General features: G+C 35.7%; 1 protein-coding gene and 1 non-coding gene across 12 annotated transcripts in view; one reads left to right on the plus strand and one right to left on the minus strand.

The window, feature by feature from the left end:
- The first annotated feature begins 3,615 nt into the window (after positions 1–3,615).
- Positions 3,616–12,500, plus strand: part of LOC107840802 (V-type proton ATPase subunit H) — a 13,836-nt gene continuing 4,951 nt past the window's right edge. For 2 of the 11 annotated variants that reach the window (XR_007044661.1, XM_016684732.2), the window contains exons 1-10: positions 3,616–3,932; positions 6,673–6,787; positions 6,952–7,077; positions 7,536–7,638; positions 7,901–7,973; positions 9,186–9,251; positions 9,363–9,468; positions 10,092–10,253; positions 10,492–10,617; positions 11,147–11,272. Coding sequence is in view for 10 of the 11 variants with exons in the window: in XM_016684732.2 (XP_016540218.2) it covers positions 6,752–6,787; positions 6,952–7,077; positions 7,536–7,638; positions 7,901–7,973; positions 9,186–9,251; positions 9,363–9,468; positions 10,092–10,253; positions 10,492–10,617; positions 11,147–11,272 (924 nt within the window). In the remaining variant the exon portion in view is untranslated. Of the gene's footprint in view, positions 3,933–3,955; positions 4,136–4,225; positions 4,249–4,324; positions 4,853–5,091; positions 5,259–5,620; positions 5,669–6,672; positions 6,788–6,951; positions 7,078–7,535; positions 7,639–7,900; positions 7,974–9,185; positions 9,252–9,362; positions 9,469–10,091; positions 10,254–10,491; positions 10,618–11,146; positions 11,273–12,500 lie in introns of those variants that run through there. The other 9 variants (XM_047396690.1, XM_047396697.1, XM_016684733.2 and 6 more) reach the window with 9 other exon arrangements.
- On the minus strand, positions 11,404–11,476 carry TRNAF-GAA. The gene has a single exon. It is a non-coding gene; the product is annotated as a tRNA-Phe (tRNA).

Consider the following 12,500-nt stretch of genomic DNA (forward strand, 5'->3'; position numbering starts at 1 on the left):
AAAATTTAGTTTAGGAGGTAATAGGGCCCCCGTGAAGTTAGAGTGTGTCGTAGCAAATTCGGTCATAGTTCAGGAGGTTATTAGATGCTTTACTCTTTTTTTAATATTAGATTTTCGACATGTAGGCTACTCGACTAAACCACAATGAAGATTATGCATTTTTACTATACTAAAACACAAAAGGAATTGCTATAAGAAGAGTACAGGTTAAAGAGAAAACCTGAAATCTGTGCAATTCATCTGACATTGCTCAGACTCTTCAAAAATGTCACCAGGTATGTGTCGCATCCTTCAAAAGTAGTGCGGGAGGATCCGACACGGATGCAACAACATATTTAGAGAGTCCAAGCAAATTAGGCCAAAACCATAGTTTCAAGTTACGGATCCAGTAGAACCAACTCGTGCACAAGGATCTGTTCTATGCAGTCTTATCCTATATTTCTGCCAGAGGCTGTTTCCACGAGTCATTACCTCTTGGTCACATGGAAATAACTAACAAACATAGACAACCTATCCTAAAGTAAGCAAGTAAGATTAATTTCACTGCTCGAACTTGTGACCTATGGATAACACTGTAACTTTGAGCCAAAGCTTTTTAGGGACAGCCTGTGCACAAGGATCTGTTGTATGCAATTTTATTCATGTCTTTGTGTTTCTGTCAGAGGCTGTTTCCACGATCCGTTACTAGTGTCGGAGCTACCTTTGCTCTATGGGGTTCATCCGAACCCCTTTCGATAAAAAATTATACTGTTTTTATACTATTTTTACATGGTTAAAAATATTTTTTTATGCATATTTAATACATGTTGAACCCCTTTCAATTAGTTCGTATTTTTACTTCTGAAACCCCCTTCCCCCTAATGAAATTCCTGGCTCCGCCACGACCTGTTACCTCTTGGTCACATGGCAATAACTAATAAACATAGGCAGTCTATCCTAAAGCAAGCACGATTAATTTCACTGCTCGAACTCGTGACCTATGAATAGCACTATAACTTTGAACCAAAGCTTATCAAAGGCAGCCCATGCATAAGGATCTATTTTATGCAATCTTATCCTATATTTCTACCAGAGGCTGTTTCCACAACCCGTTACCTCTTGGTCACATGGCAATAACTAACAAACATAAACCGCGTATCCTAAAGCAAGCAAGATTAATTTTACTGCTTGAACTCGTGACCTATGGATTACACTATAACTTCGAGCCAAAGCTTATTAAGGGTAGCTCGTGCACAAGGATCTGTTCTATGCAGTCTTATCCTATATTTCTGCCAGAGGCTATTTCCACCACCGTTACCTCTCGGTCACATGGCAATAACTAACAAACATAGACAATTTTTTTTTTGGGTGAACATTGGAAAAAGACTTAAATATGCCACTGAACTATCAGAAATGTCTCATTTATGCCATCCGTTAAAAGTTGGGCTCATTTATACCATCGTCATTACAAAACTGGCTCATCCATCCCATTACTTTTTAACAACTGGTTTTTAAAAACAGCCTTGCCATGTGACAGCTTATTAGAGGGCCACGACATTTTTTATTTTATTTTTTATTTTTTATTTTAAAAAAATTAATTTTCTTTTAATTTTTTTTTATCCATTAAAAAGAATCCACCCAAGTTTTTGATCCATTAAAAATTAATTTGATCTATGCTTTTAAAATTTGATTAATTTTTCATGATCAAAAAAATATTTAAAGATTTTTTTTTTAAATCTACTACTAAAATTTATAACCAAACGCTATTCTAATTAAGCATATAGTATGTCTTAGCATACATGAAATATTTTGTCAGCCGAATGTAAGTAACTTTTTATTTTTTTATTAAGCATAGAATAGCATCATCAGCATCAGGGGTGGCTCAAGCAAATTTATGGCCTAAGACAAAAATCAAACGGAGGCCTTGCGTTTTATTTTTTTATATAAAATTTTTCTTTTTTCTATAAATAGTATTTAATATATTTCTTAAAATTTGTAATTTATTATTACTAAACAAAAATAGGCCTCTCAAATTTTGGGGTCTTAGGCGGCCGCCTTTTCTCCTAAAGGGTTGAGCCGCCCCTAATCAGCATTCAACATTTGTAAGTAACACTATATGCATCATCATTTATCATTGCAAAAACAGGAAGGCGACAACATGCCAACATATATAGTATACGTAGAGTTGGCAAAATGAGAGGCTAACTATTAATAATATAATAATAATATTTGATGTTTATATATCCCTTCAGTTTCAACGGAAAAATGACAAAAGCTTTAGTTAACGTGAATCTTTTAAAATAAATAAATAAATAAAGTGATAAAAAGCGTGGAGGGTATACTCTCTTCGTCCCCTTTTAGTTACTCGCCCGTCAATTAAAATAGCTATTTTATTATAATATATTTATTAAATGATGTTTACTATTGTATTTGAAATTAATTTGAAGAAAAAAATAATTAATATTAAAGGTAAAATATGAAAACAATCTTAATATGTCAAAAATGAGGAAAAAACTAATCCAACGAGAATGTTTTAAGAATATATTCATGAAAAATTAATCAAATTTTAAAAGCATAGATCAAACTAATTTTCAATGGATCAAAAAGTTACGTGGATTCTTTTTAATGGATCAATTTTTTTTTTTTTTAAATATTTTTAATTTTTTTTAAAAAAAATTAAAATAAAAATAAAAAATGATGTGGCCCTCTAATAAGCTGTTACGTGGCAAAACTATTTTTAAAAACCATCTGTTAAAAAGTAATGGCATGGATGAGCCGATTTTGTAACGGCGATGAATGAATGAGCTCAACTTTTAACGGATGGCATAAATGAGTCATTTCTGATAGTTCAGTGACATATTTGAGCCTTTTTCCCTTTATAATATAAAGACATCTTCAAGCCTTGTTATGATCCAGTCACAACCGCAGTAGTAGAAGCCCTATTTACATCCTGCAGAGAAACTAATATAATACACACTCGGGTGAACAGACAAAGATTTCACCCGCCTAACTGATAATACTCCATTCATATCCACATACAAAATGTCACGAAGTGACTCTGGTGGAGTCCAAAACAATGTAGTAGTAGAGGTTGTACTAAGTAATCTAACTAATCCGTCAGCTAACTTATTCTGCTCTCTGAATGAGTGAGCAAGATTAATTTCACTGCTCGAACTTGTAACCTATGAATAACATGTAATAACATTAAGAACCACATACAAGGAAAAATAAATAATTAATCTTGCACACAAACAAATAGAACATTATGAGAAAAGAGTAAATAATTTTAAAAAAATAAAAGAACAACTATTTACCTCAAGGTTTCTCCTGCATATTTGGGATCCATATTTCTTGGTAAAAGTTGAATCTTTTTCTACAAAACCTTAGTGGTTGTAAATTACAAAAAAAAAAAAAAGGAGATTTTGCTAAACTATATTATAAAAATAGATATTATATATGCACAATTAGGCAGTTCAAAATAGTACCTTAAATTGATGTTTAAGTCAGTTTTGGCTCCTTAAATAAATATTTTTTAGTTGTTTAATTTAACTGTGAAAAAAGTTTTGGAGAAACACCAAAATAATTTCCTCAAATCCCATTAATATAAAAAACTACAACAAACCTTATAAATAGATTGAAAATAGCAGAAATAGACACAAAAAAAAAAAATATCAAGAAAATTTAAAAAATTACTTTTAAATATTAGTTCTCGTGAAATTATGTTTCACAATTCTCGTTAAATGTAACAACTAAAATTAGCTCAAGAATTATAACCAAAAATACTGTTTTTTGACAAACTTTAAGGACAAATTTAGAATTTATTAATAATTAAGGGACCAAAAATGCAATCTTTTTAAGTCTATGATGAGTTATTGTTTGTTTCTTGATTGATCTATCTGATTGGCTCTTTCAGATTTCAACTCCAAGCTTTTGTTCATCATCATTTTCATAAGGTACATTTTTTATTTGTATTTTATCTATTTTATTTATGTCAATTTCAGTTAATTAATTGGATTATTATAGTATTGAGTAATGTTGCTCGAACTCTTCAAAAATGTCAACGTATACGTGTCAGATTCTCCTAAAAGTAACATATTTTTGGAGAATTCGACACAGGTGCAACATTGAAAATGTTGATTTTTTGGATGAGAGAAATGTAAAATGCCAAATATTTGATTTTTTTTTCTGTATTTAAAGGTTGAATCTTGAATTTTGGGAAAAAAAAGGTTGAATTTTTGGGTGTTTGTGTTGCTATGAAAGAAAGTATAAGTACGTAAGCAAAAAATATTATCCTAAAATTGTTTATGTATAATTTAGATAAATACTATGAAGTAATGTCAATGTATGCGTGTAAGATTCTCCTAAAAGTAACATACTTTTTGGAGAATTCGACACGAATGCAACATCGAAAATGAATGATTCTATGCAACTATGTTTGACTTTTTGGATGAAAGAAATGTGAAATGTCAAATCTTGGATTTTCAAGAACTTTTTTTTTCTGTATATAAAGGTTGAATCTTGAATTTTTGGGTGTTTGTGTTGCTATGAAAGAAAGTATAAGTACGTAAGCAAAAAATATTATCCTAAAAATTATAATGTATAATTTAGATAAATACTATGGAAGGTGAGGTAGCTTCCCCGGACACCCTTGTGGTGGGGCCCTTCCCCGGACACCGCGCATAGCGGTAACTTTAGTACACCGGGCTGCCCTTTACTATGGAAGGTGAGGTGGAAGATAAGGTGTGTTGGAGGGCGGGGAGGATAATTAATGTGAAATGTCACTTGTTTAACTGTTTTTTCCTAATGCGTGTGAAATGCTGGCCTAGACACCACGGTTATCAAAACGGAAAATGAATGTGTCGTAGAGATAAAGGTTTGAGTCTTGTGAAATTTATGTCAATTTCAGTTAAGTGATTGGATTATAATTTTGGGGTTTTTTGATTTATTGGATGAGAGGAATGTGAAATGCCAAATCTTGAATTTTGATTAAAAAAGGTTTGAGTCTTTTTAGTTTTAATGAGAGGAATGAGAAATGTTAATTGTGGATTTCAATGTATGTATTTTAGATATAAAGGTTGAGTCTTCTCATCTATCCTAGTGGTTTGTGGACAGAGTTATTTGATACCTGTTGTTGCTGGTCCGAGGTGACAGGCATCCCGTGGAATTAGTCAAGGTATTCAAAAGCTGACCGGGAGCCTTGGAGTAACTTGTAAAGTTGCTGCCATGTGACCAGGAGTCACGGGTTCAAGTCTTGGAAACGGCCTCTTGCAAAATGTAAGGTAAGGTTGCGTACAATACACCCTTGTGGTGGGGCCCTTCCTCGTACACCGCGCATAGCGGTAGCTTTAGTGCACCGGGCTGCTCTTTTTTACTCAAAAGCTGACCGGGACATCACGGTTATCAAAAAGGTTTTGTCCTTTTTATGCTTGAGAGGACTGGGAAATGTCAATTGTATTGGGTTTTTGATGTTTTTGGATGAGAGGAGTGTGAAATGCAAAATCAAGAACAATTGTTTTTTCTACATAAAAAGGTTGAATCTTGAATTTTGAGAAAAATAAGGTTGAATCTTTTTCCTTTCTACTTGTGGGGTTTCAATGAATATGCCTTGGAGTAACTGGTAAAATTGTTGTCATGTGGCTAGGAGATCATAGGTTCAAGCCGTGGAAACAGACTCTTACAGCAATGCAAGGTAAGGCTGCGTACAATAGACCTTTGTGGTCCGGCTCTTTCGTGGACCCGTGCATAGCGGGAGCTTTAGTGCACCGGTTTAACTTGAAAATTGGAGTTTTTCAAACTGTAATTTGGGAATTTGAAGTTATGTTCGGACATGTATTTTATTTGGAAAAAAAGATTGAAGTTTTGTGAGTGGAAGTCCCAGAAATCCAAAAATTGGTCAGAACTTGAAAATATTTGAAGATAACAAATTTCATCTTCAAACAGATGTTTTGAAGATAAATTTTCAAAATCTGATCCGAAATCTATGGCCAAACGCTAACTAAATCTTGAAAAAAATTCTTTCTGTGTGTGTGTGTTTTTGTGGACTGAGCTTGCTGGAACTTATTGTTGTAGGAGTAAAATGCTTGAATCACTTATCGCCTTGTTTTTCCGAGTCATTTTATATTTGAATTATTCATTTTGAGGTCAACGTTTGATTTGCTATCTTCTCATTGCTTTGTGTATACGACTTTCAGTTAATTGACTCGATTATAGTGTTAGTTCATAGATAAGAGGAACGAGAAATGCTAATTTTGGGTTCAATGAATGTGTTATTGTAGAGATAAATGTTGAGTCTCGAAGTGCCATAATTTTTTTTTATAAAAAATGGTTGCGTCGGTCTTTGTTGTTCATGGGAGGAATGTGAAATACCAATTCTGAGTTCAAATGAATGTAAGGTTAGGTTGAAAATAATGAACTTGCTGGAAATTGGACGTATTTCTTCACGAGTATACTGCTTTGCTTTTCTGGATTGATTATTTAATTATCGTCTGCTGGAATTTGCGATCTTAGATTGTGCTGGTCGTTGAGAAATGGGAACAACAAATTCTCTTTTTTCCTTTTGTCGTGTTTTTTGCAAAATTAAATTCTTTTTGTTTGTGAGAAACATTTAATGATCCCGTGTTTCAGTGAATCTGCCTACAATGTGGGACTTATTATCCGTCGGAGGTTTAAAATATATCTGTGGAATCTATACAGGTTAAAGAAAACAACGAATTCCCAATTTTCTTGTTTTGTTAGAGGATAAAAGATTTCAGATCTGAAGGATATAATCACAATGACACTTGAGAATGCTGAACTCACCACCGAGCAGGTAACTTCTCGCATGAATAACCATCTGTCACGAATCTACGGTTATGCACTAATGAGTAGGCTGTCATTTCCACACATTGTGACATCCTTCTTTGTAATGTGAATAGTAGTGATCAACTGTGTCGCTTACTACACAGCTCATATTGTGTGCTTTACTTGTTAAAGGTTTTGAGGAGGGATATCCCATGGGAGACTTACATGACCACGAAGCTGATCAGCGGAACAGATCTTCAGCTGTTGAGGCGTTATGATAAGATGGCTGAAAGATTCAAATCTCAGTTGTTGGATGATGTAATGTTTTCTATCATTTTATTTAGCTGTGATTTACATTCTTTAATTGTTCCCCAGTTCCGACAAGTGCATCTTACTTCCACGTCCACTGGAACTTCTCCGCCAAATCTTTCTTGTGTTTAGTTGGATTATTGCTTTTTATGTCACTGGGACAAGGAGTAGGATGCCACTATTATTTGGGGGAAAACGTTAAATATTCTCTTCAAGAGATTGCTAATCTTGTCTCACTAATCATGGTGGCATGCACCTAATTTATGCGGTTGTGTGTATAATTTCAGTTATCAGTTGGCGATGACGTATTATTTAAAACATGTTTAACGTTTCTATAAGCTATAGACTCAATGCTTGTGGGGCAGGTAATCGAGTTTCTGCAATAGCTGTGATCAAGAAATGTCAATGTGATTTCAGTTTTGGTTTTCTCAATCTACGTTGATAAACTGGACGCATATTTTTTGCAGGACGGTCCAGCTTACATCCATGTGTTTGTTACCATTTTACGAGACATCTTCAAGGACGAAACTGTGGAATATGTTTTAGCTTTAATTGATGAAATTCTTACAGGTAACTGAGGATGTATCTTTCACTGCAAAGACAACAAAACCAGAACTAACAACGGACAACTTCTGTCACTAAACAGTAAAAAAATCATTATAATCCTAATAAATGACGGATTAGTGGTGGATTATCAAAAAACCGTGTTAGCTAATAGCTATGGGCTATTTAACGACATTTTAGTGGCGAATTTTCATGCTAATTCATGTTTTCTTGTAGTATTTTTGATCTCTTTTGATAGATCGACCGATGTATACTCTCTTTCTTGCAGCAAACCCAAGAAGAGCGAAATTATTCCATGGCAGCGCTTTTTCCAATGAAGACACTTATGAACCCTTCCTCAGGTACTGTAATTAAGGATTTATTCGAGTTTTTATTCGCAATTGTTAGATATGAGAGTGCCTGTCGTACTTTGAGCATGTCTCCTAGATATTGATTTCTTTCTCCCCGTCAACAGCGTGCTCGATGCACTACTCCCTCGTTATCCTATGTCTTCACAGTTATCGACCCAATGCTTAGCCTATGAGATCACTGAGTTACTGTTCCTCACGTTTGAGATGCAGTTAGCAGTAGTTCATTTATTTACATTTGGGAAAATGCTCTGTTTCCTCCCTGAACTATACACGAAATTGCTAAGACACACCCGAACTTTAGGAGGGTCCTATTACCCCTCGGACTAATTAAAACCGTATTTTTGGCAACCTTAGTGCCTACGTGCTACATACGTGGCACATCAGTGAATCAACACACTGAAGGTCCACGCAGGCACACGTATGTAGCACGTAGGCACTAAGGTTGCCAAAAATATGGTTTTAATTAGTCCGGGGGTAAATAGGACCCTCCTAAAGTTCGGGTGTGTCTCAGCAATTTCGTATATAGTTTAGGGTGGAAACAATGCATTTTCTCTTTATATTTTATTTCATTTCTGGATGATTCAGTAGCAAGTTATGTGTTTGAAATACCAGATTTTTTGAAGGCGAAGTTCGTTCCTCTTTCTTTTGTGCTCCTTATCCAAAATTCGCTACTTTCCTTTTTTTAAATCTGGTACAACACTTGGTCTTGTATTTTCAAGTTCTCGTTAATTTGGTAAGTTTTAACGTTGGAGAAACTAACCTATAGTCCTCCAGGATTTAAGTATCCTGCATCTATTTAAGTGGTAAGGCTCATAATCAAGACTTTCTGAATTATGTCAAATAGTAGGAGGCAACGTTGGGGTATATAACAACGTTGATCGAACCCTACCGTGCTTCGATCAATTATATATGTATATGTATTCCAGATCGTTTTTACTCCTGAAACTAAACCGTGGGTTCATATGTCATTTGGCTGTAAAGAGAACAGGTATATACCTGATGTGACATTGAAAACGAAAAATACAAAAACCAAACGCACATGTAGATAGCTAGCTCGATAGGACAATGAGAGTCGTATGTTCTTTTTGAAATTCACTGTTCTGTCTATATTTGCGATAACTATCTTCTAAATACAGAAAATTGTATGTTTTCTTGCGTCATTACATTCTCTCTCTTTCAGAATGATGAGTTTATTTCTTTCAGATTGCTTTCGAAAGGTAATTGGTTCATACAAGAGAAGAGCTGTAAGATTCTTTCGTTGATAGTGAGGTAGTAACGTCATTATTCTTATGGTGTTTTAATCATCTTGAGAGACTTAAGATTAGGACGAGTTACTGGAAAACTTCCTTATGGCTCTTCTACTCGTTTTGGTAATTCCAGCGCCAGGCAAAGTGCTCAGAATGGTGTTGATGCCTCGAATTCAAAGAGTAAACACAACTCCACTGAAGATGTTTTGAAAAGCCTGGTCGAGTGGCTATGCACACAGGTTCATCTGCATTCCTATATTTTGCACTTCTACTTTGTACCTCCGCTCCTGGACCCGAATTCCCCCACACCAAAAAAGAAAAAAAGAAAAAAAAAAACGACCAGTTCATTAGGTGCTTGCTTTATAGACATTTCGAGGGGATTTTAGCAATAGTACTTGATAATCTCTTTGCTACAGAAGCAGACGCGCAAAACTTGGGTGCCACTGGCAAATAAGCAGTTGAGTATGCACATCTTGACAACTCAACTCGTCTCCACTGTGTAAGTTGCACGCTCCAACTTACAAAATGATTACCTAGACACCTCCAAAATTCATGTTCCACATCAGCATAGGGTGTCCACGAGACACAACAGCGATGAATTGGAGTGTTTAGTTGCTAGTTGAGATCAAGTTGAGGTATCTAGATGTGCACTCTCATAGTTGGCGTGCTTACTTGCAAGCTGAAGCCAAGTTTGAGTGTATGTTTATGTATTATACCCTCTCTTTTCGGTTGATGTGGTATTCTTTCTTGACTAAAGTTGAATCACTGAAGTTATCGGAGAAAAGGGGGGCAGATGTGCAATGTCGTGGGTTTATTTCCACTTGTAGAAGCCTAAAATTATATGACAATTGTTTCATTTCAGCTGAGAAAGCCTTCTCATCCTAGTCGTAGCATTCCCTCTGCAATCAATTGCCTTGCAACTCTGTTGAAGGAGCCTGTTGTTCGACGTTCATTTGTTCAAGCTGATGGAGTGAAGCTGCTCGTTCCTTTAATTTCACCAGCATCTACTCAGCAGTCCATTCAGGTGCGTCTTATATTAGTACTGCCAACTTCGTAACTTCCGCAGTCGTGCTGGGAAGTGACTGCTGAGATGGTTGGTTGTCATTTCACCCCATGTATCATGCAGCTCGTAATTGTTGACAAAAAGTTCTATGCTTCCATCTTTGACCTGCTTACCATACAATGGGCCAAATTACAACCGTTTTTAGTAAAGTGGTTTCTACCGCAATTTTAACTATGATCGATGTTCTTCTTTGAAACAGCTTCTCTACGAGACATGTCTATGCGTCTGGCTTCTGTCTTACTTTGAACCTGCAATTGAGTACTTGGCTACTTCTAGGGCCCTACCTCGATTGATAGAAGTTGTTAAAGGTTCGACTAAGGAGAAGGTGAGCTGGTTTTGCTGCTATTTGTTCTAATAGCTTTTCTACTTGCTATACTTCATTGACGTTAATCATTCACTTCTCTTGAGTTAGTTTTCAGTCATTTGCTTTCTAGGTAGCACATTAATATGTTGCATTTTCTATCGAGAAAATGCTCGATTTCCTCCTTGAACTATACGTGAAAATGCTGATACACACCCCAACTTAAAGGGGGTCTATTACCCCCTGACTAATTAAAATCATATTTTTGACAACCTTAGTGCCTATGTGGCACATACGTGGACGTTCAGTGTGTTGGTACACGTATGCGCCATGTATGTTCCATGTATGTGCCACATAGGCACCAAGGTTCCCAAAAATACGGTTTTAATTAGTTCGGGGGCTAATAGGACCCTCCTAAAGTTCGGGTGTGTCTCAGCAATTTCTTGTATAGTTTAGGGTGGAAACTGAGCATTTTCTCTTTTCTATCTATCCATCTATGAACTGTCTTCGACTAATCATCATTCACGGCATTCTGATGTCTCAATGACTACAGGTAGTCAGAGTTATCATCTTGACTCTTCGGAATTTGCTTGTCAAAGGGACGTTCGGCGCTCAAATGGTAGACCTGGATGTGCTGCAACATGTACAGAACTTGAAAGCGCAGGCTTGGAGTGATGAGGTGAATGGAACAATTTTGTGCTTTTCCATTCGATACAGTATCTTAATTTAGTTTCTTGATATCAAATGCAAATTGAAAGAAGTTCCGAATTGGATGCGAGCGCTTGTTGTATCCCATACAAATTAATCATGTGCCAGGAACCAGATTTGAACTGGTGACACGAGGATTTTCAGTCCTCTGCTCTACCAACTGAGCTATCCCGGCTATTCCCAATCCAGATTTTTTATCAAGGTTGGGACTGGTAACCCGAGGATTTTCAGGGCTATACCAATCCCAATTGGAACCTCGAACATGAGAATTTTAAGTCCCCGTTAACAGGAGGATTTAGAGTCCTCTGGTCTTCCCAATTGGAACCGTTCGTTAACATGAGGATTTTTAGTTCTCTGCTTGTTACTCAGTTCTCTGCTTGTTACTCTAATTTTATCTTAACAAATTTGATCTTAACACATAAACGGGTCTTTGTCAATTAAAAGGACAAAAGTCGATTAAAATTTTTTATCAAAGCCGGGGAATTTCTTCGATCTTCAAAAAGATGACTTTGTAAGTTTCAGTATTGAGTAATGATATTGGTAATCATTCAACTAGGGATTCCTTGCTCAAAGATGTTCAGTTCTATGTGTATCATATATATCACAAGGCTTAAGAGAAAGCCATTTACGCTAAAATCCATTTCTAAAAGAAAAATCCATTTCTAAAAGAATAGAGTGAATGAGAAAGATAAGTAATTTGGAACTGCTAAGGAAAGGGGGTCGAAGAAATAGTTGGGGGTTGAAATAGTCTTTTTGGGGATAGAGGGACTTGAACCCTCACGATTTTAAAAGTCGACGGATTTTCCTCTTACTATAAATTTCATTGTTGCCGGTATTGACATGTAGAACGGGACTCTATCTTTATTCTCGTCCGATTAATCAGTTCTTCAAAAGATCTATCAGACTATGGAGTGAATGATTTGATCAGGGATTCGGGTCGTAATTAATCATTTGATATAGTATTCAATACGTATGTATATACGTTTATCCTTCACTTCATTCTTTTTCTTTCTGAAGTTTCGATGTAAAGATTCCTCTACCAACACATTTAACTCCATTTGTTAGAATAGCTTCCATTGAGTCTCTGCACCTATCCTTTTTTTCTGAACCTTTATTTGTTTTCAGAAAATAGGATTTGGCTCAGGATTGCCCATTTTTGTTCATTCCAGGGTTTCTCTGAATTTGAAAGTGATCACTTA

The sequence above is a fragment of the Capsicum annuum genome, chromosome 9 (assembly GCF_002878395.1).
Source record: "Capsicum annuum cultivar UCD-10X-F1 chromosome 9, UCD10Xv1.1, whole genome shotgun sequence".
In the NCBI taxonomy this organism is placed as follows: Eukaryota; Viridiplantae; Streptophyta; class Magnoliopsida; order Solanales; family Solanaceae; genus Capsicum; species Capsicum annuum.